Source organism: Peromyscus maniculatus, chromosome 2 (genome assembly GCF_049852395.1).
Source record: "Peromyscus maniculatus bairdii isolate BWxNUB_F1_BW_parent chromosome 2, HU_Pman_BW_mat_3.1, whole genome shotgun sequence".
Classification (NCBI taxonomy): Eukaryota; Metazoa; Chordata; class Mammalia; order Rodentia; family Cricetidae; genus Peromyscus; species Peromyscus maniculatus.
This window is the reverse complement of record NC_134853.1, coordinates 15,999,084-16,026,024: the sequence shown is the minus strand read 5'-3', so window position 1 is coordinate 16,026,024 and position 26,941 is coordinate 15,999,084. Positions and strand designations below refer to the sequence as shown.

Genomic DNA, 26,941 nt, shown 5'->3' with positions numbered 1-26,941 from the left:
ACTCTAGTTCCAAGGGATATAGCACCATCTTCTGGGTGCAGAGCAACTGCATCCCCCCAACACACACCCACTAAAATCAATCTTAAAAAAAATTACATGACATAAATAAGAGTATGATCTAATTTCAGAATGTGTGTCCTTTGGCAACTCACTATCCGTGAGGCCTTCCTTAAATGATAGTGATATTGTTAACATTAGTTTTAATTAGTAACTGTGGCCAGGCAGTGGTGGCGTACGACTTTAATCCCAGCACTCCTTAATCCCAGCATTCCAGAGGGAGAGGCCAGCCTAGTCTATAGAGTGAGTTCCAGGTCAGGCTCTAAAGCTACGCAGAGAAACCCTGTTTTGAAAATAAAAAATAAATAAATAAATAACTGTGGCTTCATTCAGTTAATAGGTAGGCAAACGCTCCAGGCAGAGCTCTATTCCCACCACTTTCAATATGGCTTGCGTTATTTCTGCATTCTTTCCAATTTTTAACAGTCTAGTAACGAATGAATGAATGAATAAATACATATAAAAAAATAAAAACCCCACTGGGCAGTGGTGGTGCACGCCTTTAATCCCAATACTCGGGAGGCAGAGCCAGGCGGATCTCTGAGTTCAAGGCTAGCCTGGACTACAGAGTGAGTTCAAGGAAAGATGCAAAGTTACAGAGAGAAACCCTGTCTCAAAAAACCAATAACCAAAACAAAACAAAAAAACCCAAAGTATTGGTATTTTAGTACACGTCAGTGCTTCACAGACTATGGAACAGTATGGACCACCTGTAAACCTATGTGTGGTGGTATTCTAATTGTACTGAAATGTGATTTTGATTGTATGTTAATAAATAAAGTTGCCCGGGGGTCAGAGCTATCAGAGCCATAGGCAGAGTGTGGCGGTGGTGGCACACGCCTTTAATCCCATAGATCTCTGTGTGTTCAGGAATACAGCCAGCATTGGAGACATACGCCTTTAAGACCTGGGGGGCTGTACATTCAGACAGGGACGAGGCAGTCACGAATGAAGAATGTGAACTATAGTAGAAACTGAACTGCAGTATACCGCTGGCACTCATCTTCCACTGACCTTAGGACCTTCGTTTCATGAGGCCATTCTACTACAGCAAACCCCCCAAGCCCATCCTTTCATACTAGAATGTTCCATGCTGTACATTAACTATTTCTCCTTTACTAAAACTCTAACAGTCAAGAATAAAATAGGTGAAACAAATCTCTTCTTTAGAATAAGTCCAACCTTTGCTTTGAGAGAGAGTGAGACTTCAAAAGTAAGGTGTAGCTGGAGCATGCATGGTACAACGACTCTTTAATCCCAGCACTAAGGTAGAGGCAGGTGATCTACAATCCAGACCAGTGATCCACAGTGAGATGCCTAAGGATGGGTGCTTCACTATGTCCCTTCTCCCCCTTCCCTCTTCCCTCTTCCTGCACACAACATGCATGAGATGAGGTCCACCCCAGTACTAAAAGGCTATTTTTTAAAAACATAGATCTTGCATATAAACATTACAAAATCTCAAAATATTTAAGCATAAGAGTAAAAATATTTGACTTATGTAAATACAGAAGACAATTCTAAAAATGCCTATGATAAACACTGTTACAACGTAACTTTCTATGAAAAAGCCAACCACACTAACCTGATAAAACTTAGGTCCTTTTAAAAACAGACTACCTGAATAAAAATCAGTAACTTCGCCAAAGCTCTCCACAGACAGTAGGAAACACAAAAAAGGAAGGGGAATTTTAGGTACAGACCTAGCTTTAAACTGTGTATGCTGTATACCTGGCTTACAATCAGGCTCATTTGATCGCTTCTACCTAGCAGGTATTGTAGTAAAGGTGTGAACCCTTGGAAGAGGCCAAACTGTTTGACATCTGACAAAAGGGGGCAGCACTTCCATGCAGGGTCTCTGGAAGCCGTGAATTAGCATTTAAAAGTAAACTGCTGAAGTTTAAATAACAAGCAGCATGATGTACAGACCTGTAATCATGGAATTTGGAGAGCCAAGGCAGAAGTTCACAGTTGAGGCCAGTCTGAAATACACAGTTCAGCCAATGTGTGGGTACTGGGAAGGTGAACCCAGGTTTCTCTGCAAGAGCAACAAATGCCCCTAACCACTGAACCATCTCGACAGCTCCTTGAAGGGCTTTCTTTATAGCTGTTACACATAGCATAGTCCTTCAATAGTAGTGAGAAAGGAAATTACTGGTGTTATTTGTAAAAGTAGATATTATTGGTGCTATTCTACAGTTGTAATGAGGAAAAAAAATGGTTACAAAGTGATCTGTATAGTATGGGTGTGTTTTTGACTGAGTATTTTGTTAAAAAATAAGGACATTCTGTGTGACAAATGCCACAAATCTTATACAAATTGGTTGTAGAACCCAGTGATGTAGCTTAGAATGGCTGCAATAATTAGATATAACTACCTCCATTTGTGGATTTTGGGTGAGATCTATGTATTCCTTTAAATCCAGTTCTAGGGTATTGATTCAGGGGTTAAGAGCACTGGCTGTTCTTTCTGAGAACGGGGGTTCAATTCCCAGCACCTACATGGCAGCTCACAACTATCTGTAGCTCCACTTCCAGGGGATCTGACACCCTCACAGACATACATGCAGGCAAAACACCAATGCACATAAAAATAAATAAAATAGGGTAGGATGATGAACATTCTAAATAAATGAGATATCATTTTAAAAAGATAACCAAGATGATCTATAGCATCCTTAAAATTCTAGATTCATACAAGAACTGCAATCTAATGTCCATAAAGCACAAATCAGCACTTAACACATTTGCCACATGTAAATGCCCTCACTTCCATCAGACTATAAACAAGCAGCACTTCCAGGCTGTGGCACATGCCCATAATCCTAATTCTTAGGATATGAGCAGGAGAATCATAAGGTCAAGGCCACCCTGGACTATATATAAAAGGGCTGTAATCAATTAAACAAACAGAGTTGAGCCTAGTGACAAAGGCCTATAATGGTGGCAGTGACTGGGGTAGCCATGGCAGGAGAATTTCAAGTTCAAGGCCTGTGTGGGTTTTGGTTTTCAAGATAGGGTTTCTATGTGTAGCCCTGGCTGTCCTGGAACTAGCTCTGTAGACCAGGCTGGCATCCAACTCAGAGAGATCCACCTGCTTCTGCCTCCCAAAAGATAGGTAGGTATGTGATGGAACCCAAATCCAAGCTTAAAAAAAAAAAAAAAAAAAAAAATATAGTAAGTATTGGTTTGGCAGACAGACGGAAGAGATAACTACGGCAGCAATGTGAAGAGGAATCAATACCACAGAATTAAGACAAGAATTACTGTGACCAGTTGGGAACCTACTATTAATAGTGTCAATTGGCAGAGTGCTCGTCTGGCATGCATAAATTCCTGTGTTTAATCCACAGCATTGCATAAAAACTAGGCAAGTGGCATATATCTGCAACCCCACCATTGGTGTAGTGAGACAGGAAGATCATGAGTTCAAAATCATCCTCAGTTGTGGGAGCCCGTTCTCAGGTTCCTCGTGGCTTTACCCAGCAGGTCCACATAGAGGATGATCAGGACCACGGGCCTGAATGCAGGTGTCTGAGATGGTCTGCACTTGGCTGTGCTGGGGGAGGAGGTCTTTTGCTCCACCCGTTGGCGTCTCTATAAAAACCCTGGGCCAGGGACAGTCAGGGCCCATTGGAATAGGTTCCAGGCCCTCTCGAGGCTATCCTTTATTTTCTATCTGTTTATCTCTGCGATATTCTCCGCAATAAATCCTTCTATCTAATATTTCCTGCTGATTGCACTCAAGAAAACTCTGGGGAGCTGTGGGGGTGGTGGGTAAACGCCCCACAGAATGGTGCCCGAACAGGGACTAAAGAAAAAAGAAAAAAAGGGACTAAAGAAAAAAAGGGACTAAAGAAAAAAAGGGGGACTAGAAAAAAGGGGGGAACTAAAGACAAATGAACAGGGACTAAAGACAAAGTAATAGGGACTAAAGATAAAGGAAAATAATAGTTTTATTAGAGTTTTTTTGTGAAAGTGCTGAGTCAGCCCTGCCAGTGGAAAGGCATGCCGGTGTTATGGAAAATATATATTTTTTATATATATTTTTTGGGGAGGCAGGGGTTTTATCCTCGAGAGAAAAGGAAAGTGGACTGGAAGGATGTCCGATGCTGCAGCGAAATTCTCTTCTTGTCAAAATTTTCTATCTTCTATCCCTTTCTCAATTTCTATCTGTGAAAAATAAGTATAAGATATTGGGTAATATAGTTTAGGAAAAACTTAGAAGTGTAAGATTGTGTAGGAAGAAGTAAGGCAACTAGACAGAAAAACTCTTCAATTTTCTAACATTGGGAGCTATAAACGTAAACTGGGGGAAAAAAATCTTTCTTTGGGCTTTATGGGTAGTAAAAAAGCTCTTCTTTGAGCTTATGGGGAAGAAAAAGTTTCCTATGGAAGCTTTTGACCTGGGGACAGCTGAAATGCTAAGTCCAAGCAGCAGGAGAAAGTTTTCTCCCTGAAGCAAAAATGGGGGTGTAAGAAGTCTAAGTTTAAAGTTGAAGTTTTGGGAAAAGTTTAATCTTTCGCTTAAACTATAAAGCTTTTCTTGGAAAATTTGGGGGGGGGGAACTCTCTAAAAAGCCTTAATCTTTCTCAAAAGCTCTTAAAAAACTTAAAAACTAAAGCCTTTCAGAACTCCCTCTCAGAAGGACAAAATTTATAATCACCTGAAGATATTAGTATGGGGACTACCTGTGATTAGCTCTAAGGGAAAACAAAACTCTTAAGACAACAGCAAAACCTCTCTAAGTTCTCTTTCAAGATTAAAAAATCATCCCTGCAATGCAGGAGGCAGGGACAAGTTCCTAAAAACCTCTTCTAAGTTCTGTCTCCTCAAGCTAGTAAAAGACAGTGGGTCAAAGTCCCTAAGGGAAACGCTTGGGGAGAGTGTGGGTAAAGAGCTACAGAGAGCCCAAAAGGGCTGGAAACTTTACCTGAGAAAAGCAAAAAAGTCAAGCTTTTCAGTTACAGCCGAGCTGAGGCAGCAAAGGTTTTGAGTGAGCGTTTCAGAATGAAAAGGTGCTCCTAATTGTCCAAAGCAAAGATTCCCTGAAACTGTTAGCATTGTATCCTCGCTTCTGACCAAAAACCCAGAGGTGACTGGCCAGCATCTCTGAGTTGGAGTGCATTTCGGGGATACTAGGGTTCCTGCAATTGTGAACTTCCTGGAGCACAGAGCTGAGGCAGGAAGGTGCAGGACCCAGGGGAAGATTGCTAATGAACAAACAAAACTAAAGCCAGTGGGAATGGCACAGTTGTCCACTTTCCTACAAGTCCCAGGTTGATAGGTCCACAACTGCAAAAAGAAATCTGAGAAAAAGCTTCCTACCAGAGAAAGGACCTTTTTGGGAAAACAGTAAAGCAGAACTGTGTCTGAAGCAGTTGTCCTGCCAAGTCAGAACGCTGTCTGGGGAAAGAGCCCAGCCAGGGCAGAACAGAACTATCCAGGAGTAAAGCTTTCTTTTCTGTCAGAGAAAGCATCTCTTTGAGAAAAGCTTTGTTTCAACTGACTCCCGAAGAGATGAGGGAGTGTAGCCCTGAGGGGTGATTGCCTCTGGCATAAGCTCTGTCCTTGAGCACCCAGACAAGCAAAAACAACCCACTGGTTGGGCCAGGTGAAGGCCTGATGAGGCAAAGCACCTGTTCTAATGGGAGTTTAGAGATGGCAAAAAACCTCCCTTGTTAGATTTTCAGTCTGTATGCAAACCACACAGACCCCGAAAACAGAAACGGACAAAAAACCCCTACCTTCAATAGCAGGGAAAGCCGCCGCTCTAGTGTCGGAAACCATTTCTGCGGTAGAGGGGATAAACTGAGACCAAACTGGGAACTGTCTGGGAGAAAGACTCTGAAGAAACAGAGGGGACAGATTCCTCCCCAGAAAATGCATGACCTGACAAAGCTGCTAGAATTGGAGGTGGCAGATTCAGGGGGAGAGAAAAAGCCCCTACCTCCAAAAGCAGCTAGCAGAGGAACAGAGCCTCAGATACCTGAAGCTCTGCACCTGGGGGGGGAGGAACAAGCAAAATGAGAATAAGATCAGTGGGAGAAAATCTCTGAAGGAGCTATGGAAAAGTTGTTGTAAATGATCTTGTTTTGTTTTTCACTGACTGGCTAAAACAAACACAAGCCCCGAGGAAAGTTGCTATCAGAAATGCCAGCCTCAATGCACGCTAAGGTTCTGATTTGGGGGCCAGTGTATGATGAAGGAGAGACACCTGTTGAAGCCAGCTGAGAGACCAGAAACCTCCCAATATCCCATAGCTGAAAATGTAAAATGCTCGTTCAAATGTCCCATTGCAAAAGCAAAACCTCCCGGGCAAGAATTTGTAAGCAAGTCTGGTAAAAGAGAACCAGTTGACTCTCAGACCTGATATGAAATATGGGAAATGATATAAGGGACTGATATAAGGGACTGATATGGGACTGATATTATTATGGACTGATATAAGGGAAATGCATTCTGGGAAAGGTAGTTTTTCTGCTAAAGATGGCGACATTGCCCTAAAACACTTTTGTCAGCTCGAAAATACATTCATGGTAAACTTAAAATACAGCCTTTAAAAGAAGAAGGAAAGTCGTCTAAGTTTAAATATCAGTTCCAATGAAAGATTGAAAGGATGTGGAACTAGGTGCTTTGCGGTTTGGAGCTCCTTTGGTAAAATGCCTTATTTACCCTAATAGTTGTGCAAAGTTTTTACGGTAGCTGGATGACAGAAAGCTACCTGTAAGAGCAAACAAGCCACTTTAAAATCCTCAAAACAAGGGAAAACAGTTTATTAGTATTTCTGAGGTTTTGTCACTGGTTTAATGCAAGCAGTGAGGAAATAAAGAGTTTGGAGCTGTACCACTTTTGGCTTTACTAGCTTTTGGCTTTAGAAAAATACTTTATATCACCTAATAGCTGTGCAGTATTTGGCGAAGAGCTTTACAGCAGCTAAATATGGTAATTTCACCCTCAAGGTGAAGTGAAGTTTTTCGGTAGAAAGAACCAAAAATACTGCTGTAATAGAAACGTTTGTCTGAATTGGAGCATTTAGGGTAACTACTATGAATTTGGGTGAAGGGACAGCCTTTAGTTAAAAACCGTTTACTGATGACAGTGCATCTCTGCCGGTCCAGAAAGGCTGAGAGAACTCGGCAACTTTGGGGTGTGGCTTTGTCCGGAGAATGTTACAGCCCCCTAGCAACAAGTATCACAACTCTATAATGACAACACTCACTAAATCCCAGTGCTTTATAACAAAGCTAACTATAAACTCTAAACTTTAGAAATGATGTACGTACTTCCTGTCTAGTTAAAAGAATCTTTCTAATAGAGATGGTGATAATAATTAAGAGTAAGAAGTAGAAAGATTGGCCGGGCGGTGGTGGCGCACGCCTTTGATCCCAGCACTGGGGAGGCAGAGCCAGGCGGATCTCTGTGAGTTCGAGGCCAGCCTGGTCTACCAAGTGAGTTCCTTTCGGCGCAAAGCTACACAGAGAAACCCTGTCTCGAAAAACCAAAAAAAAAAAAAAAAAAAAGTAGAAAGATGAAAATAAGATGTGAGTTTGTAAAAATTCTATCTTGTTTGCTAAGTTAGATATATGCTAATGGTAGCCTATATAAGTTTGTAAAATAGATCTATAGAGTTCCTTTAAGAATATAAGCTTGTAAGAAGTATCTAAGGTAGTCTTAAGACATGTAGTAATAAGCTTGTAAGATGCTAGTTGTAAATGTAAGTTTAAATAAGAAGATGGAATGAATATAAGTTTATAAGAATTAATAATATATTTGCTAAAGTAGTTCTATAAAGTATAAATAAGTAGATGTTAATATGTTGTGAGTTTGTAAAAATGTGTAAATGCTGAATATGAGTCTAAATGCTTTGCAAGGCAAAAATGTTACATGTGAGTTTGTGATAAAGTGTAAATGTTAAGTGTGAGTCTATTAATGTATATGGTGAAAACACCTGAGACACAGGAGATAGTGTCCTAGTAGACTGCAAAGTAGGCAGTCTGAATGGTTTTAAAAGCTCCAGAAGCCACTAAGAAGCTAAGAATGGCGGACGCCAGAACCAGCACAAGGCATCCGCAGCTGAGATCTGTGGAAAATCGACGCGACACAGAAAAACCTGAGCTAACAGCAAAAACGGTGCAGTTTAAAATATTACTATACTAAAAAGGTCTGTCTGTGAGAACAAAAGTTGCAGAGACGCTTGTTTGAACAAAAATTAACTGCAAAAAGTTTTGGTTGAAAAACGTCTCTTCATATTTGGAAGTGAAAGCTTGATACCAGAATTTATTTCTTGTTTGAACTTTTTGAACTTAAAATGAGATAAAATTACAAAAAGATTTTGGTTATGGATTTCTCATATTTGGAAGGCTAGTACCAGAATTTATCATTTGAATTTTAAGACTTAAATGAAATAAACCATAGAGATTTCATTGCAATGGGACAGTTTTGAGTAATGACCTAGGAACGGTTTTCTGGAATTGGGTTAAAAATGGAACTGTTTAAATGAAGAAATGTATTTCTACTTAGAATCAAGATGCAGTTTTGTGTATGCATATATGCTTTATTAACTGGTGATTTATGAATTGTTTTGTGGAACTGTTTATGTAAAAATGGAATTACTGCCGGGCGGTGGTGGCGCACGCCTTTAATCCCAGCACTCGGGAGGCAGAGCCAGGCGGATCTCTGTGAGTTCGAGGCCAGCCTGGGCTACCGAGTTCTAGGAAAGGCGCAAAGCTACACAGAGAAACCCTGTCTCAAAAAAAAAAAAAAAGAAAAAAGAAAAGAAAAGAAATGCAAATGGGGTATACTAAGAGACTACTTTTAAAGTGTGTAAAGAGTTTTATTAAGAAACAGCTTTTGGATGTTTTGCTAAAAGTTTTCAAAGTGTTAATGGTTAGATTGAAAATATTGCTTTTCAATATGGGTTTGTAGGAATTGCATAAGTTTGGGTTCCTCTAACTAGGTTTGAGTTTTTGTTTAAAAATTATAAAGAAAAGGAGGAGCTATGAGATTGAATTATGTTCGCAGAAACCTATTGATATTAATGCACCCTTGTTTTGTGGAGTTGAGGAAATGTTTAAGTTTGATGTGAATACATCGAAGTTTTTCCTATGTTCTGTTAACAAAAAAATTCAAATGACTGAGTTAAAGTTGTAAGACGGAGAAAATTGTTAACTATATATAGCACCATATATGCTAATTCAAATGGTTCTGTTAAGAGTTTGCTTTGAGTTGTAAGATTGAGAGAATTGTGACTATGTATAGCAATATTTATGTTAACCTGTTAATGGTAATGACGAAGCTAAGGGATTCTTTAAGTTTGTAGTCGCCTTAAGAGTTTTTGGTTTAGAAAGGGCTTGAGGCAGCTAAGACTGCTGTGGTCACCTTGGACCTAATTCAAAAGAGAAATGCCATCTATATCATCCTCTACTCCCATACTGGGAGGTGTAACAGCTATGGAGATTGCTGTGTAAGCCATTAATAGTTATTTTTTTATATATTAAGAAGGGGGGACCTGAGGGAGCCCGTGCTCGGGTTCCTCGTGGCTTTACCCAGCAGGTCCACATAGAGGATGATCAGGACCACGGGCCTGAATGCAGGTGTCTGAGATGGTCTGCACTTGGCTGTGCTGGGGGAGGAGGTCTTTTGCTCCACCCCTTGGCGTCTCGATAAAAACCCTGGGCCAGAGACAGTCTGGGGCCCGTTGGAATAGGTTCCAGGCCCTCTCGAGGCTATCCTTTATTTTCTATCTGTTTATCTCCGCAAGATTCTCCGCAATAAATCCTTCTATCTAATATTTCCTGCTGATCGCACTCAAGAAAACTCTGGGGAGCTGTGGGGGTGATGGGTAAATGCCCCACACTCAGTGACAAAGAACTTGAGTTCAGGGGCTGGAGAGATAGCTTAGCAGTTAAGAATATTTTTGCACCGGGCAGTGGTGGCGCACACCTTTAATCCCAGCACTCGGGAGGCAGGGGCAGGTGGATCTTTGTGAGTTCGAGGCCAACCTGGGCTACCAAGTGAGTTCCAGGAAAAACACAAAGCTACACAGAGAAACCCTGTCTCGAAAAACCGAAGGGGGTGAAAAAAGAGTACTTTTGCTGCTCTTGCAGAAGAACCGGACTCGGTTCCCAGCACCCATACCATGCCTGTAACTCCACCAGTTCCAAGGGATCCTGAAACCTCTTTCAGCCTCAGTATACAAGTGGTGCACATACACATACATGAAGGCAAATACTCATACACATAAAATAACTTTTCAATCTTAAGAAAAAAAGAATTTGGGGGGGGGTAATAATGTAAGGTATTTAGAGGAAACAAAGACCTTGAAACTGCAGAAGATGACTGTTAATGGGAAATGAGACAGCCTGTAAAATAACTTAAGTGATGAAACATGGAAGAAAGAACAAAGGATTACTATCTTGTATCATTCTACCTTGGGGAACTATCCTCCAACTTGCAGACCACTTGTAGACCACTAGCCAAGTCACCTTTTGAGATGAAGGAGAAAAAGCTTAATTCTAAATAATACAAACTTGATCATAGCTTATCATCAACCCATTAGCAATAAAAAATTATCAAGTATTTCCTTCCTCACTCAGAATTTAGTCCTCTTATGATAATCAGATAGCAGAAGAGACATTTTCAACAATCACCAATATGTAAACTTAAAGTACTAAAAACATGAAATTCAGTACTGCTTTTGTTTCAAGAACTCACTAGGAACAACATGTTGAGAGAAAATAAATAAGTTCTGCTTCCAAGTTTAAAAATCAAATTCAGTTTCTAGGATGTGAGGACAAACAAGGTCATAGCAAATATAATCCCAATCTTCTAGTGGTATTAAATTTAACCACTGATGGAAAAAGACAGCTCTCTTTTGCAGTCTATCATCTCTATAGTGCCCTTGCGTGATGAAGGTATTCTCTTCTGAGGCTTAAACACCCAGAAAGCCTACTTCTGTTTGGTTTATTTTTCTTCAAGTCAGGGTCTCACTATGTAGCCCTGGCTGGCCCGGAATTCACTATGTAGGCCAACTCAAAGATCTACCTAAGAGTGATGGGATTAAAGTCGTGTAACACCACACCCACCATAAATTCTAATTCTGTGTTTGGGGAATAAGAAGGTGAAAGTCAGGTGATTACAATATCCTGGCATTTTTGGTAATCATATATATATATATATGCTTCCTCCTCAAATTCTAAACCCACATATGCATTATGCTGGTGTCTCTAAATAGCAACACATACACATTTGATTCTTCCCTACTTAAAATGGTGTTGCTGACCACTTGCTAACAGAATACAATGCACTCCTTTTGTTTTCATTTGGTTTGGTTGAGACAGGGTCTCACTCTGAACTCCCACAGACTTCCTGCTTGAAGCAGTGCCTAGGATTGTAGACACGTTCCACTGCACCCTACAATGCAATCTTTATAGCATGAAGAGATCCTTTGAGATCTGGTGATCTACCTTTTAAAACCTGAGTTTTCACTCTGCTCAGGAATTAACCCATCTCTCTGGCAGATCAGCACTATTTTCATTCTGCAATCGCAGAACACCCTTTCTTTCCTTCTCGGTCAAAACCGAAGTCAGCATCAGTTCCCACTCAGAGTCAGTTTTGTAAGTCTCTCAACCTCTGCAGGCAGGACTCTGAGCCGAACTGTAGTGTGTAGTGTCTTCATTGCTTTCAACACACAACCCTACATGATCTCTATACTATTTCACTGTGACTGCTCCTTGAGGGAAGGGAAGTCTTGCAGGTTATACCTACCTAATATAGGTAAGCTTAAGGAGAAAGAAGCCCCTTCTAGATATATAAAAGTGTATACTTCTAGAAATTTGAAAGCCACAAAGGAAACAAACCACCTTTTTTACGAATGAACTACAGAATTATACAATACTAACTTTCCCTCCTCTCAGAAGACTTTTAAGAGCTGAGGATGTGCGGATCATTGCTTAGCATATATCAGGCCCAGGGTTCAATTCCCAGTGCAGAATAATCTCAGTGCTCAGGAGGTGAATGAAGAGACAGGAGTTTATCCACAGCTACATAGAATATGAGTTCAGCTTGGGATACAAGAGAGACCCTGCCTCAAAGACTTTCAGGGCCCACAAGTTGTCTCAGCAGCTATAAGAGCACAGGTCTGACACTAGAGCCCACCGTAGAAGAACCCACTCCTGAAAGCTGTCTTCTCCATACACACGCTGTGTAGCACACAGGCACCCACACTCGCACACATACGACATATGTACACACAGAACACAATAAAAAAGACTTTCAGAATTCTTTCTAAGTTGTTAAAAACTAGCCAACCAAATAAAAGTAAACACCAATCAACCTTTGGGACTTCCTGTTTCCAAAGCAAAGGCTGGCAGCCCTGCCTCACCTTCCTCTTCTCCACCTGACAGCATCGTACTCCAGCCAGTCAGTAATTTCAATCCCAGCACTGGGCTGAATCCACTCTGTAATCTCTGGAAAGGTTAACTAAACTTACAATAATAATAATTTGGGTGCATGCTGTAGGCTTAGCAGATGGCACAGAGTTGACGGAACGAATGATTGGAGCTCTGAGAATTTCACAATTGGGTAGAACGTGCTCTGAACCAAGCTACAGTGGTAATCACTGTAATTAAAGCAATTTTAAAGTCTTTCTGGGCCAAATGGCCAAATTCTGAATGAGATAGTTCTTGAAATTGACTCTGAAGACACTCAACACTATATATACAGACCTCCAGCACCAAACCAGTGAGTTTGCCTTCCCGATACTTTCAAATGGAGGGCCCCTCTTACTCACAAAGCCTCAACTTAGATTCACAAAGGATCTTGAGGATTCCTCCCAGGGGCTGTGGACTTAGGCCAATGGCACTTGACTAGCAAGCATGAATGAGGCCCTAGGTTAAAAATGCCTCCCCCAAATAAGAAACCTTTCCCCAACCCAAGCCTGGTGATATACATCTGTAGTCTCAGCAACAGTGACAGAGGCAGCAGTTTAAGAGTTTGAAGTCGGCCCCATAGGTTGCCAAGCTGGTAAGAGTCTTATCACACCTGACAACTAGTAGTGCACTCTTTAGAAGGCCATAGCTGAGAGACTGACATCCATAAAGCTGTCCTCCAATCCCCACATACATATAGACAAGTGTTTTAAAAATAAAAAATATGGGAGTCTGAGGCCAGGCTGAGAAACCCTGCCTCAAAAACAACAAAACTCCTAACTACCACCACCACCAAAACATTTCTCCTTAGCAGTCCTTAACTAAGGTCTAAATAAAAAGACAAATATGGAATCCAAGTGCAGGGATACTCTCCTAAAGTTCCAATGACTGGGAAGCAGACAGGAGATCACCGGAGGATTGGACTTCAGCCAGCCTGTCCACCACCACCAAGGAACCAAAAGGACTTTTCTTATCTATATAAAGCATGAGAAGAAACAGGTCCTGGCAAGGAACATGTCTGTAATTCCAGCAACTCAGGAGGCTGAAGCAGGAAGATCAAACGTGCAAGGCCTGCCTCGGCTTGCAGGGTAAGAGTTCCAGGCCAGCCTGGGCAATACCTTGGTGAGATCCTGTCTTTAAAGTTAAAGTGGGGCAGGGGGCAGCTAAAGATGCAGTTCAATGGTAAAGCTTTCGCCTAGCTTGTGAGAGGCCTTAGCTTCAATTCCAGTACCTGACCTCCAAGGAACGAGAAATAAAAGTGAACTTTAGTAGTGTACAAATACCTGCCCAAATGCTCAAAAACCCAGCAGGAGAGAGGATGGCACGTGCCTTTAACCCCAGCAACTCATGAGGCAGAGGCAGGTGGGCATCTGGGAGTTCAAGGCCAGTCTAGTCTACAATATGAGCTTCAGATCAGCCTTGGCTACATGATGAGACCTTGTCTCAAAACACTAAAAACAAAACAAAACAAAAAAAAACAGCATGATACAAGCTGGGAATCCCGTCACTTAGACTGGAGCACTGGGATCTTCTGTAGGATACTAGCCTGGGCTAAAAAAGCACAGTAAAACCCTGTCTTTAAAAACAACAAGGGCTGCTCTTTTCCAAAAGGCTCAAAGCTTGTTCCGACCACCCATCAGGTGATTTACAAGTCCCTGGACTGAGTTCCAGGGGGATCCCAAGCACTTATGTGTACATATCCACACAATACACACACACAATACACACACACACACACACACACACACACACACACACACCCCTACACATGTAACATTAACAAAGTCCTTTAATAGAAAAAGGAGGCTTTCAGGTGCAGCTCAGTGGAAGAGTGCTTGCCTAGCATAAACGAGGCCTCGGATTCCATCCTTAGCTAAGAAAGAAAGAAAAGGAGAGCTGAGTGTGTTGACACCCTTTAATCCCAGTACTCAGATGGCAGTTAGGCAGATCTGAGTTAAGAGGCCAGCCTGGTGTACAGAGTTTAAGGAGAGCCAGGGCTACACAGTGAAACCCTATCTGGGGGTGGGGAGAGAAAGGAGGGAGAGAAAATGATTGAGGAAGCAGGGTGGTGTGGTGGTTCTTCACATCTATAATCCTAGAAATCCAGAGATAAGAGGCAGGGTGATCATGAACTCAAGGTCAGCCTGGGCTACAAAGTGAGACTCTGTCTCCAAAAGCAAACAAACAAACCGCAGGAGGGAAGAAGTAAACCTTCTGTAGCCTACAGGGTCTCACTATGCAGCCCTAGCTGGCATGGAACTGGTGTGTGTTAAATCTGACTGAGCTCCTGCTTCCTTAATCCCAGTGCCTTCCAGAGCTAGAGGAAGTATGCCACCATGTCCAAGTCAAATTCAATTCTTGCCTGAATTTTAGAACTCTCATAATGTTTTTCATTTTAAGATTGTGTCTCGGGTAGCCCAGGCAGGCGCTCGCGCTCGCGCTCGCTCTCGCTCTCTCGCGCGCTCTCTCTCGCGCGCTCTCTCTCGCGCGCTCTCTCTCGCGCGCTCTCTCTCGCGCGCTCTCTCTCGCGCGCTCTCTCTCGCGCGCTCTCTCTCGCGCGCTCTCTCTCGCGCGCTCTCTCTCTCGCTCTCTCTCTCTCTCTCTCACACACACACACACACACACACACACATACACACACACTTGAGGATGACCATGAACTACTGACCCTCATGGTCTCATGTTTCCACTTCCCAAGTGCTGGGATTACAGGCATAAGGTAAAATTTATTTTATGTGTATGAACACTTTTGCATGCATATGCATAACATCACATTTGTGCCTGCTCAATCCCCTGGGCTGGAGTTACGGATGGTTTTGAGCCACCCAGTGGGTGATGGCAATCAAACCCCATCCTCTGAACAAGTGAGCAATAAGCATTCTTAACCACTGAGCCATCTCTTCAGCCTCCATTTCATTTTTTTAAATAAGGAAGCTAATACAAGATACTCTGAAATTACATTAATAATGAGGAAAACTCAAGAATGCCCAGGCTGATGGGCCTTGGCCTTAGACAATATGAAAAGGGAATACGGTTGGCTCTCTAGAATCAAGAGCAATACCATGACAAATTGGCTTCAAAACTGATGACACACTGGGTGTTGGTGGCACACACCTTTAATCCCAGTGCTCTGGAGGCAGAGACAGGCTGATCTCTGTGATTTCGGGGCCAGCTCGGTCTACAGAGTTCCAGGACAGGTTCCAAAGCTACAGAGAAACCCTCTCTCGGAACGCCCCCTCCAAAAAAAAAATTGATACTGAGAGACTTTGAAGTCAATTTGTGCTAAGAGATGCTGCTGCTGCTGCTGCTGCTGCTGCAATAAAAGACAATTTGTAAAAGATGCCACTGATGAACAAGGGACCAGGACTAACTAAATCTTGGGCCTAGGGAGTGAAGCTTGGCGGTAAGAGCGCTGATCCAGCACAGGTAAGATCCCAGATCAGATACCCAGCACTGCTTCAATACATGTAAACCTTCAGCTGGGTGTGGTGGGCATGCCTGGAGTCCTAACATCTGAGAAACAGGTAAGAGGACCAAAGAATGTTGAGAGGTAATGTTGAGGCCAACCAGGCCAGCCGGGACGACAACAAGGCACTATCTTAGTTTTTTCCTTAAAGTAATCTATAATAAAAATAAGCACAACAATAAATAATAGTATTTACTAATTGATTACGTGTAGATGCTTACCAGCTTTCCTACAGTGAATCAAAGTGGAGGATTAGGACCCAAGACCGACCTTGGACCCTTACAGACTGTGCTACACTGCCTCCTAAAGGTAATCAAAGGCTACAGAGCAACAACCAGCACCACCACAACAAAACAAGATCAGATTCTGCTCAAAGTACTAGGAAGCTGTCACAAGTATTAACAAGGGAAAGAGGTTTTCAGGTGTTTCTTGGAAGAGCAAGCTATCCCTCCTCTAAGGTTAGCTACAAACTAAGAAAAATGGTGAGGATCAATTCAAAGTGGTAACACCTAAAATTCAATCCAGGAGACCAATATATAGCCTGGAAGGATTTAACAGAATGTCCTAAATCAAAGTGGATGGCTCCTAGATCACATTAAAGGGCAGTGTCGTTAGGGATGGGAAGGGGTAATTCAGAAATCAAGTTTAGAAAATGTTTTTACCTAGGAATGAACTCTGAGATCCAGGTACATGCCTGCAGGATACACCCATACTAGTTCTACCATAAGGTTATCCAACTAATCCCCTCTTCCTGAGTTCAGGATCACTGAGCAGCTAATTACAATCTTCAGCCCCATTCATCTTTGCCTACAGAACAGAATATTCTGGAAACAGTACTTGATCCACTGTAGATTAACAAGCTCTGTCCATTTTTTAAATAATATTTCTAAACTTACCAACACTTGGAAAATTCAGCTTTCCATTTTCACCAGCCACAGCATCTATCATCTGACTAACTACCTTCAGCATTATACTTAACCCTTTAGTGCCTGAAATGCATCTTCTGTAAAACAAAACTACTTTCCAGAATAATGAAAATGAGTCTGGCACACCTAAAACAAGACAAATGTTAGGCCTATCAAACTCCAGGACAAACTCCAAAGGTAGTGATGCAGAAAGCTGAGAGCTGAACCCAGATTTGCTCAAAACTCATCCCTTTTTTCATTACAACACCCCTTATAGGCACTAGTCTCAGCTGTCACCCAGGATTTAAGACAATTTACTAAAAATGTCTAGGCTTTTTATCTTTAAAATGAGGGGCCTTCAGCAGGCGTGGTGGCACACACCTTTAATCCCAGGAGGCAGAGGCAGGCGGATCTGAGTTTGAGGCCAGCCTGGCCTACAAAGAGTGAGTTCCAAGACAGCCAGAGCTACATAGCAAGACCCTGTCTCGGGGAAAAAACAAACAAACAAACAAACAAAAAACCAGTAATCTTCCTTATAAAATTTAGGAAAAGTAATTTATGCAAACAACAACATCAATTCGAAAACAAACCCTGTTTCCCTGCCTTCTGGGAAAAACAAAACCTCCATGCCCCTAATAACTAAAAGCCTCTAATAGATAAGCTGGGTTACTTGTGTGCCGAAGAAACTAGAGTGCACGTGGGCTGAGAAACAGGCTCGCTCCCATAAACACAGTGAGGTACTAATACCTGAATGTTGGCTTTCTAAAAATCAATGACTGGCTAGCAATACAAAAGAATGAATTCCACCCACCACCACAAGTTGTCTGAGTCATAAAAAGGAGGACTGATCAACATCTCTTTGCCTTGAAAAGGACTATCAAAATGGTTAGGCTTCTATCTTTAGAGTAAGACCGTTTTAAGAAAAGAAGGAATTAAAACTCATAGGTAGGCTTGTTTTGTAACTAAGGACTGATCGTTTTCCAGTAAGTAAATGAAGTCCAAATCACTTCACATTAAACATTTCCAAAGCTAAGCTTAACACACAGGCAGGCTATTCACAGCAAAGTTTTTGAAAGGGGTAATAGATTCTCAGAAGAGAAATACGGATAAAAGTAAGTAAAACGTACAATAATTTTACCAAAGCCAGCCTTGGTAAGAAGGTTCAAGTTTAACAGAGATGGTCATCGTAAAATTATTCATGTTATTCAACTAACTTCCTCCACATTTACATATGCCTCTCATATTTCACATTATCTCGACGTGACACGAGAATTTCTTAAGAGTGGGCTGCCAGTAGCACCAAAGCTAAAGGAAAACTGTTAAATCCTCTCTTCAGACTACTTCTGGCACTTTCGTGTATACGAACAAGGCAGCAGGCTGTTCTAAAATCTCCGCTGATAAAAATTAAGTCAACCCTAAGGTTAAAATCTCCAAACTCTTTCGGATTCAATCTCCTAGACAAACCCTTAGTCATTAAAAAGAGAAGCAGCAGCAGCAGATAAATCCAGCGCTATCATTAGAAAACTGTCGTTCCACCCCTCCCCCAATACATCCACAACTTCGGGAAACTTTGTTCCCAGGCTTTCTAAACCCCTACGCAGAAGCTCCCCGGAACCTCTCTCGATGGGAACGACGCCTTCACCCCGGGGACCTTTATTTTTTCTCTCTCCGCTGTCGTCTTCCCCCCCTGCTGATAACCCTTTCCCAAAAGATCTCCAAAAGAGCGAGAGCCGGCTCTACTGTACCTGGGCGTTGGCTTCGTGGAGTTTGTGCTCGGTGGAGACGTGGTGCCTCAGGAGCAGGGTTTTCTTGTAGTTGCGGGTCCCTCGCGAAAGCTCATCGTGCCCCAGCGGGGGAAGGTCCACGCTGCCCCCATCCTCGGGGGTCTTTTGGCACCAGCCGCAGAACATAAGGCCGGTCTCCTTGGAGTACCGCAGCCAAGGGAAGTCCTTGAGCCAAGCGGTCTGGAAGGAGCACTGGAGCTTCTGCAGGAGGGACTTGGGCCTCGCGAGCGGGAAGTGCTGGACAGTCTCTCCTTCGCCAGCTCCCACGCCGCTGCCCTCCGCTTCGTCCCCGCCATCGCCTCCCGACCGCCTGCTGCTGCTGCAGCTGCCGCCTTCCGCCCCACTGCCGTCGCCCGGGCTCGCCCCCTCCTCCTCGTCCTCGGTGCTGTCGCTCAGGGACGCGCCGTCCTGCATCAACTCCTTCCCCTCCAGCGCGTCCAGCTCCAGCTCCACGGCCGCCGGCCCTCGCCCATTGAAATGCCTGAGGGGCCACGCCGAGGTCTCCGGGCGGCCGCGGAGGCTGCCATTGTTGCCGAGACCCCCGGCGCCTCCCCCGCGGAAGGCCAGAGTCCGACGGTTCCTTTCCGCTAGCAGGGGGCCCCCCGCGCCGCCGCCCAGCGAGGCGGGGCCGCCCGCGTCCTGAGGGAGCAGCAACTCCTTGGCGTCCTCGGCGGCGGCGGCCGCCCCGGCGGAGGCCTCCGAGTCTTGGGGCTCCAGGCCCTCCGATTCCATTTCCTCGTCGGCCCCGCGCCCATTGGGCTGCAGCGGCGCGGGCGGCGCGGGCTGTCGCGGCTGCGGCTGCGGAGGCCAAGCCGAGGCCTCCCCGCCAGCGTTATTGTTCGTGGGGCCGCCGCCGCCTCCGCCGGTGACCAACCCGCCTCCTCGGAACGCCAGCGTCCTGCGGTTCATTTCACTGAACGACATGGCGCGCGCCGCCGCCGCCGCCGCCTCCGCCGCCGCCGCCCGGTGCCTCGGCTCGCGCCCGGCCTCGGGCCGCGTCCCGCGCGCTCGCCGCGGCTCCCCCAACGTCTCACCCCCGCCCCCGCCCCCGGCGCTGCGCTGCGCTGCGCTCCCGCCGGCCCGGCCTCACCCTCCCGCCGCCGGCTCGCGCTCGCTCCCGGGGGCCGCCGCACGCGTCCGCCGCCGCCGCCGCCGCCTTCGCTCGCCGCCTTCGCCCGCCGCTGTCCCGGCCGCGTCCTCTCCACCCCCGCCCCGCCGCGCTCCGGGCAGCGTCCCGCGCGGAGAGGTGGGCGGGCGGCGGAGCGGCGAGCCGGGGCGCGTGCGGCCTTCGAAGTTGAGGAGGAGGAGTGCGGGCGCCCCTCCGCTGCCCCGCTTCAGCGCCGCCGCGCGCACACACCGGCCCGCCGCCGGCAGAGCCCCGTCCTCGGGGAGCCGCGCCGCCAGCCGCCGCCGCCGCCGCCGCCGCCGCGGGCTGCCGAGGCGCGGACGCGAGAGGCGCGCTAAGCCGCCGGGCTCCGCCACATAGCGAGCCGACAATAAAGCCGGCGGAGCGTTTCCGTCCGACCAGGCCCTGGCGGAGGTCGAATGGCAAATGAACAACGGACCGTGCGCCCACAATGCACCGGGGTAGCAGTAACCGCTGGAGGGGGAGAGGGTGGGGGCCGGCCGGGGGAGGGGGCGGGCTGGGCCGGGCTGGGCTGGGCCGGGGGCGCCCGGGGACCGGGAAAGGGGCCGGCCGCTCGGGCCTGCGGGCGGGGGTGCGGCCGCGGGAAGGAAGCGGGCGGCGGGCGGACGCGGGCGGGGCGCGGGGCCGGGGTCTCGGGGCGGGGCCGGCTCGGCCAGGACAAACAGCTGGCGGGTGTCAGGGACCGCCTCGGCGCCGCGCGCTCCCCGCCCGCCCGCCCGGGCGCACCGTGCCCTGCCTGCTCTCGCCACGACTTCACCTGGGACTCCAGGAGTAACTGCGGTGGGAGCGCGCAGCAGCCTTGTCATCGGCTGGGCGGTGGGTGGCCGTGCCCGAGGAAGTGAACTTATTTTGTTCCTTTCACAAAAGACTGGACCAGGCGGTGCCTTCCTCGCGAGGACACCTCCTTGGGCGCATTGTGTGCGCCGGGCAGCACCTCTGGCCCGGGGCAGTGATCGGTTCACAGAAAATGCACCGCCCCGAGTGTCTTATTGCTGTGATGAAATGGAAATTTAAATAAAAGGTCGAACACGTGCGTTCACTGGGAAGTATTGACATGGGTGTTACATCACCAGCAGCCAATCAGATAACTCCAGTCGTGTTTATACTTCTACAACCACCTTGTGAGTATTACAGTATGTCATAGCGTTATAAATATTAGGCAGGGTTTTCCCCACGAGCGGGGAGGAGTCAGCTGCTGCGGGCGCTGCTGCGGGCGCCTGCGAAGAGAGTGCAGCTCCGGAGACAGCGTGTGCAGGCAGGGCAGAATTCATTTTTAGGACTTGGAGGAAGAGCTGTTGGCATCGCGGAGTGGAATTTAGAGCGATTAGAACGGTCTACGCTGGAAATGAACCTCCCGTCGCTGTATTAGTCGAGTTTTTCAGGAAGAGGCTTGCCAATTAGGAGCCCTTAAACTGAGCCTCCCCCTTCATTATGCTCTATTTGGAAAACATTAACGCGTTTAGACTTTTACTAATTGACAAAGTGATAGTTGTTTTTTATTTACTTACTTTTTTTTTTTTTTTTTTAATTTGGGATTTTTTGAAGCAGAATCTTCCAAGACGCGGGCGGATCTCTTGAGTTCCAGGCCAGCCTGGTCTGCATGGTTTAGTTCCAGGTCAGCCAGGGATACACACTTGAGACCTTGTCTCAAAAGAAACAGGGCCCTGCTGTCTAGCCCAGGCTGATCTCACAGCAATCCTCCTGCCTCAGTATTCCTAGTGCCTAGGATTACGGATGTACACCACCATACCCCATAAGATTAATCTTAAAATTCTTTTGTTCAAGCATATTTCGGGCTTTTCTTTCCTTTTTCTTTTCCTTTCTTCCTTCCTTTTTAAATTTTCTTTTCCCTAAGACAGAGTCTCTGTATGTAGCCCTGGCTGTCACTAGACCAGGGTGGCCTCGAACCCCAGAGATTCACCTGCCTCAAGCCCCCCGAAGGTGTACACCACCATGCCTGGCGCTTTTTTTTTTTTTTTTTTTCCCTTTTGGGTGGAGAGAGGAGCTGGTAAAGGGTCTCTCCACTTTCAAGTTTTAAAGATGCTGGAGGCTGGATCGATGGTGGTTCTTCCGGAGGACCTGGCTCCCTCCCTGTAACTCCAGCTCCAGGAGAGGTGACTGCTCTTAGGCACCAGGCAGCACATGACACATAGACATACTTGCAGGCAATATACAAATGCACATTCTTTTTAAATTTAAAGCCTTGTGTTATAATTCTCCAAAGTGTTATAAATGACTGTTTGCTAATACTTTTTTTTTTTTTTGAGATGGCTTTCTGTGTAGTCCTGCTGGCCTTGAATTTATTCTGCCTCAGCCTCCACAGTTTTGTCACTGGCCCAGCTACCTCAATGGAGTTTTTGGTTTGTTTACTTTGTTTAGAGGAGGCCTCGCTTCATACCCCTGGTTGTGGTGATATATTGTGTACCCTAATAAAATTTGCCTCAAGATCAGAGGACAGAGCAAGCCACTAGATTAAACACAGATGCCAGGTAGTGGTGGCACACACTTTTAATCCTAGCACTCTGGAAGCAGAGATCTGTCTGGATCTCTCTGAGTTCAAAGCCATCTTGGACTGCATGAGATTGACTCAGTCTAGGAGAGAAACAGAACCAGGCAGTGGTGGCACACACCTTTAACCCCAGTGCTTGGTAGTCACAGGCTTTAATCTCAGTACTTGGGATTTTATTCCTTTGCTACTAGTACTTGGGAGGCACACATGCCTTTAATCCCAGCACTAAGAAGGAAGTAATGCAGCTAGGCAGAGAAAGGTATATAAGGTGTGAGGAGTCAGGAGCTAGAGTTTTTTGTTGGCTGAAGCTTTTGGCCTGGAAAGCTTTCAGCTGAGGACTCAGAGACATTCAGTCAGAGGATTTATGGAGTTGGCGAGGTGAGACATGTCAGTGGCTTGTTCCTTTAGCTCTCTGGTCTTCCAGCATTTACCCCAACATCTGGCTCTGGGATTTTTTTATTAAAAGACCATTTAACATTCGTGTTATACCTGGTTGTCCTAGAATTCGGTGTGCAGTCCAGGCTGCCTTCTACTCAGGCAATCCTGCCTCACTTAAGTGCTAAAATTAAAGGTGAGGGCCACCATGCCCAATTGCCTTAACATTTTTAATTGAACTAAACACAAGCATGAATGTTGAGATTTATGTATTGATTTAGATTTTTCAAAGCCACTTTGACTTAATCCACCTTAATTTTAGTACCTGATGTATTACAGTTTTGTATATGAAACACAATTGGTTTGTTCTAGTGTGAGCTTGTATTTATTTCCATACATTTGCCCATCACCATAGCTGACAACATAATTTCACTGTGAAGGCTGCAATTCCACAAAATGCCGTGGAGTTTGAGATGTCTTCCCACCAGTAAACATCGAGTTACCTACCTATATTGTTACAGTCATCAGATGCTATAGGCCACTTATTCTAATAAAGGTCCTCAAGTTGATACTGTTGGTGAGTTCTGGTTGTTGATTTTAAGACTGAACTGTGGCCTGCACCTGCCTTTTTCCTTGGAATAAGAAGAGAAACCCACCTGCTGTAGCTGCTGCAGTATAAGAAAATATAACAACATGCTTGGTTTTCCATGTATTTTTTTTTTATTCTAGGCAGTTTACAAGTAAGTACAGCATTGTATTTTAACCACACAACCTCTTCCCCTTGAAAAAGTAGGTACTGATATTAGTTATCAGATTAAGGTGTTGAGAAGTGTTGTCTGTGTGTCTGTTTTATTCCAAAACCAATAAATCTCACTTCATCTCAATCTTGTATCCCTAATTAATGTATAATAGCTACCATATCAAGTTTTGCTAGTATTTGCTTTCTAGTAGCAATAGAGGTAATCAAAAACAAGTTGGGATCCTTAGTGGCACTTGCAGAGTGCCTTTCCTCACACATACATCCTTCCTTATTTTTATAAAGTCTACACTGTTGTCACATATGATGGCACTGTACCGTAATCTCAGAACTGAGGAAGCTGAGGCAAGAGGACCGGTTCGAGCTAGCCTCTGTTACATAGCAGACTTTAGGGACTTTAGGCCAGCCTGGGCTACACAAGACCCTGTCTCAAAAAATAAATTCATAACAAATATTTAAATTAAATCAAATAATTTCCACATTGTCTTCTTTCTGGAATTATATTTAAACCGGAGCTAATTAAGAGTGAATGATGCTGGGGGGAGGGGAGATGCTAGCGACTCACAGCTAACTGCCTACAACTCCATATCCAGGAGATTAAACTGCTGTACTGCACAGGCAGCCTGCCACTGACACACACACACACACACACACACACACATAAAAATACTTTTTTTTAAAGAGTGAATGATAGGATACTCAGGTCTGAGTATGTTGTCATGTTTGGTGGAATGCTTATCTAGCATGAAGCATGCCCTTGGTTAGATCCCCAGGATCTCATATCTCATAAACCAGGCATGTTAGCACATCCCTGGGATTCCATCGCTTGGAAAGTAGAGGAAGAGAATCCCAAGTGGAAGGTCGTCCTTAGCTGCATGGTAAGTCTGAGACCAGCCTGGCATTCAGGAGCTCCTGTCTCGAGAAAGACAATGAATGAATGGTTGAATGATACTGGATTGATGTAAATGATTTAAATTATACAACCATTGAACTAATTAGTAACCAGACAGTAGCAGTGAGAGGGGTAGCTGTGTGTGTGTGTGTGTGTGTGTGTGTGTGTGTGTGTGTGTGTGTGTGTCCTTTTCGGCTGTCTGTCTCTAAAGCCTAAAGCCAATGAGAAACCTTAAAGGAATCAGAAGCAGATCTGTGCCTCCAGATACCCTGTGCAAAGGGAACTTTGAATCACAAGGGGATCTCTGCAAATGGAGTTTTTAGGAATTCCCCCGCCCCTCCCAGTCTCCCACTAACAGGCAGGGACCTGTTCTCCCCTGTAGCCCCCATACTTACTGTTAGGGTTCTGCCATATTCAAGGGAATTCCCCCTGATGCTTACCAGGGGAACCCCTGAAGAATGGGGCAATCCCAAGCAATTTGTCCCCTAATTTCATCTAAGCTATGTAAAACTTCTGGAGGTGATGCTTCAGGCTGTCCTGTGCGCCTGATAGTGATGAACCACAAGACCTGCCTTAGCGGATGCTTACCCAGGCCAGACTGGCCACTAGTGCCTTGGCAGAGGGCTTGTGCGCTCAGCACTTTGCCTGTTTAGGCTTCAGAAACAGTGGCCCAGGCTTCTGTGAAATTGAAATTGTCCTCTCCTAGGAAGATAGGGATCATTTAACTGTATAAGCTGCTAGGCCCAGCCTGGTAAAAGCAAGCCAAGAGTAGCACTTTGGGAAATGACTTACCATGTCTTTCCTCACAACCTACTTCAATAAACTTTTCATGTGTTTGTTGTTATTATTATTATTATTATTATTATTATTATTATTGGTTTTTTGAGACAGGGTTTTTCTGTGTTGGTGCCCAACGAGAAGGCAAGAGTTTCCACCTAAAACCTGAGAAAAGATTCTAAAACGGAGCTAAAAACAGCTTCCTAATTGTCTCTCTCAAATGAGCAGCAGCTTGCTGGTCAAGTGAATTAGTGGGAGTGGAGAAGGAAAGCAGGAATCACTGCCGGCCGCCGCCAGGACAAGCAGCATGTGAAAATGCCGTAAGCCACGAGCCTCGTGGCAAGGTATAGATTTATGGAAATGGATTAATTTAAGCTATAAGAACAGTTAGTAAGAAGCCTGCCACGGCCATACAGTTTGTAAGCAAAATAAGTCTCTGTGTTTTCTTGGTTGGGTCTGAGCAGCAGTGGGACTGGCGGGTGACAAAGATTTGTCCTGACTGTGGGCCAGGCAGGAAAACTCTAGCTACACTGTGTATCACTGGTTGTCCTGGAACTCACTCTGTAGACCAGGCAGGCCTCGAACTCGCAGAGATCCTCCTGCCTCTGCCTCCCAAATGCTGGGATTAAAAGTGAGCAGCTCTAATGCCCGGCTTTCTTTTATTTTTCTTATCTAAGGAAGAGTTACTCTTTCAAAAATATTGAATCAAGCCAGGTAAGGTGTTATAGTTGTATGACCCCAGGAGGAAGGAGGATCAGACATTCAAGTTGTACCTTGAATGTAGAGAGTATTTTCAGCTGGAATAATACCTTCCTGTCAAAGCCAAACTTTAGATACAAACAATGTTACAGCTACAGAACTATAAGCTATGCTATTTTTAATTTTTTTCTTTGCTACATTAAAATTTGAACTTATTTGTTCAAATATAGTTATAGGGGGAAAAAATCTCACTATTTCCAGTACCCAGAATTAAGCAATATCGTAAAAATAAGTGTATCTGTCCATACCTAGCATTTTGTTTTGATATTTGTGAGTTGGATCTTATCGTGTTTGTATTTTTAGTACTTCATACATTTTGATATCATTAAATATCGTGTGTCATTTTAATCATTTATCTTACCATATATGGACATGGTTGACATAACCAAGGCATTGTATACTGTCTGGTTTTACTGCTATAAGCAGCTCATCGACTTTTTCCCCATTATAAACAACTCTTTGTCTTTTATTTATTTATTTTCAAGGTAGGGCCTCAAGCAGCCCAGGATGCCTCTACCTTCCAAGTGCTAGCCCTATCATGCCCAGTTAGCCTCTAAACAACTCTTTTTTTTTGGGGGGGGGGGGTGGGGGGGTTTCCGAGACAGGGTTTCTCAGTGTAGCTTTGCACCTTTCCTGGAACTCACTTACTAATCCAGGCTGGCCTCGAACTCACAGAGATCTGCCTGTCTCTGCCTCCCAAGTGCTGGGACTAAAGGGCCTCCAGCATACTAGCACTCTCCCAATGAACTAAATTCCCAAGCCTGCCTCCTCCTCTGTTCTGTTTCCTTAAGACAGATGCTAAACATGAACATTGTGTGTGTGTGTGTGTGTGTGTGTGTGTGTGTGTGTGTGTGTATTTCCATGTATATGTGAGTGTGTGTTCATGTGCATGTCCTGTCTTTATTTCCATGTATATGTGGGTGTGTGTCACAAGCAATGTGTGGAGGCCAAAGGACAGCATGCTAGGAGGGAGTCTTTCTGCCAAGCGATTGAACTTGGTCTCCTGGACTCTGGGTTTTTGTTTGTTTTTATTTTTATTTTTGTTTGTTTTTTTACGGGATCTTATTTTACTGGCCAGGAA

General features: G+C 44.8%; 1 protein-coding gene across 2 annotated transcripts in view; it reads right to left on the bottom strand.

The window, feature by feature from the left end:
- Positions 1-19,596, bottom strand: part of Zbtb10 (zinc finger and BTB domain containing 10) — a 43,453-nt gene extending 23,857 nt beyond the window's left edge. The window contains exon 1 of one of the 2 annotated variants that reach the window (XM_076563794.1): positions 18,606-19,596. In XM_076563794.1, the coding sequence (XP_076419909.1) occupies positions 18,606-19,568 (963 nt within the window). In that variant the 5' untranslated portion in view covers positions 19,569-19,596. The remainder of the gene's footprint in view (positions 1-18,605) is intronic. The other variant, XM_006977902.3, reaches the window with a different exon arrangement.
- Between the last annotated feature and the right edge of the window lie 7,345 nt (positions 19,597-26,941).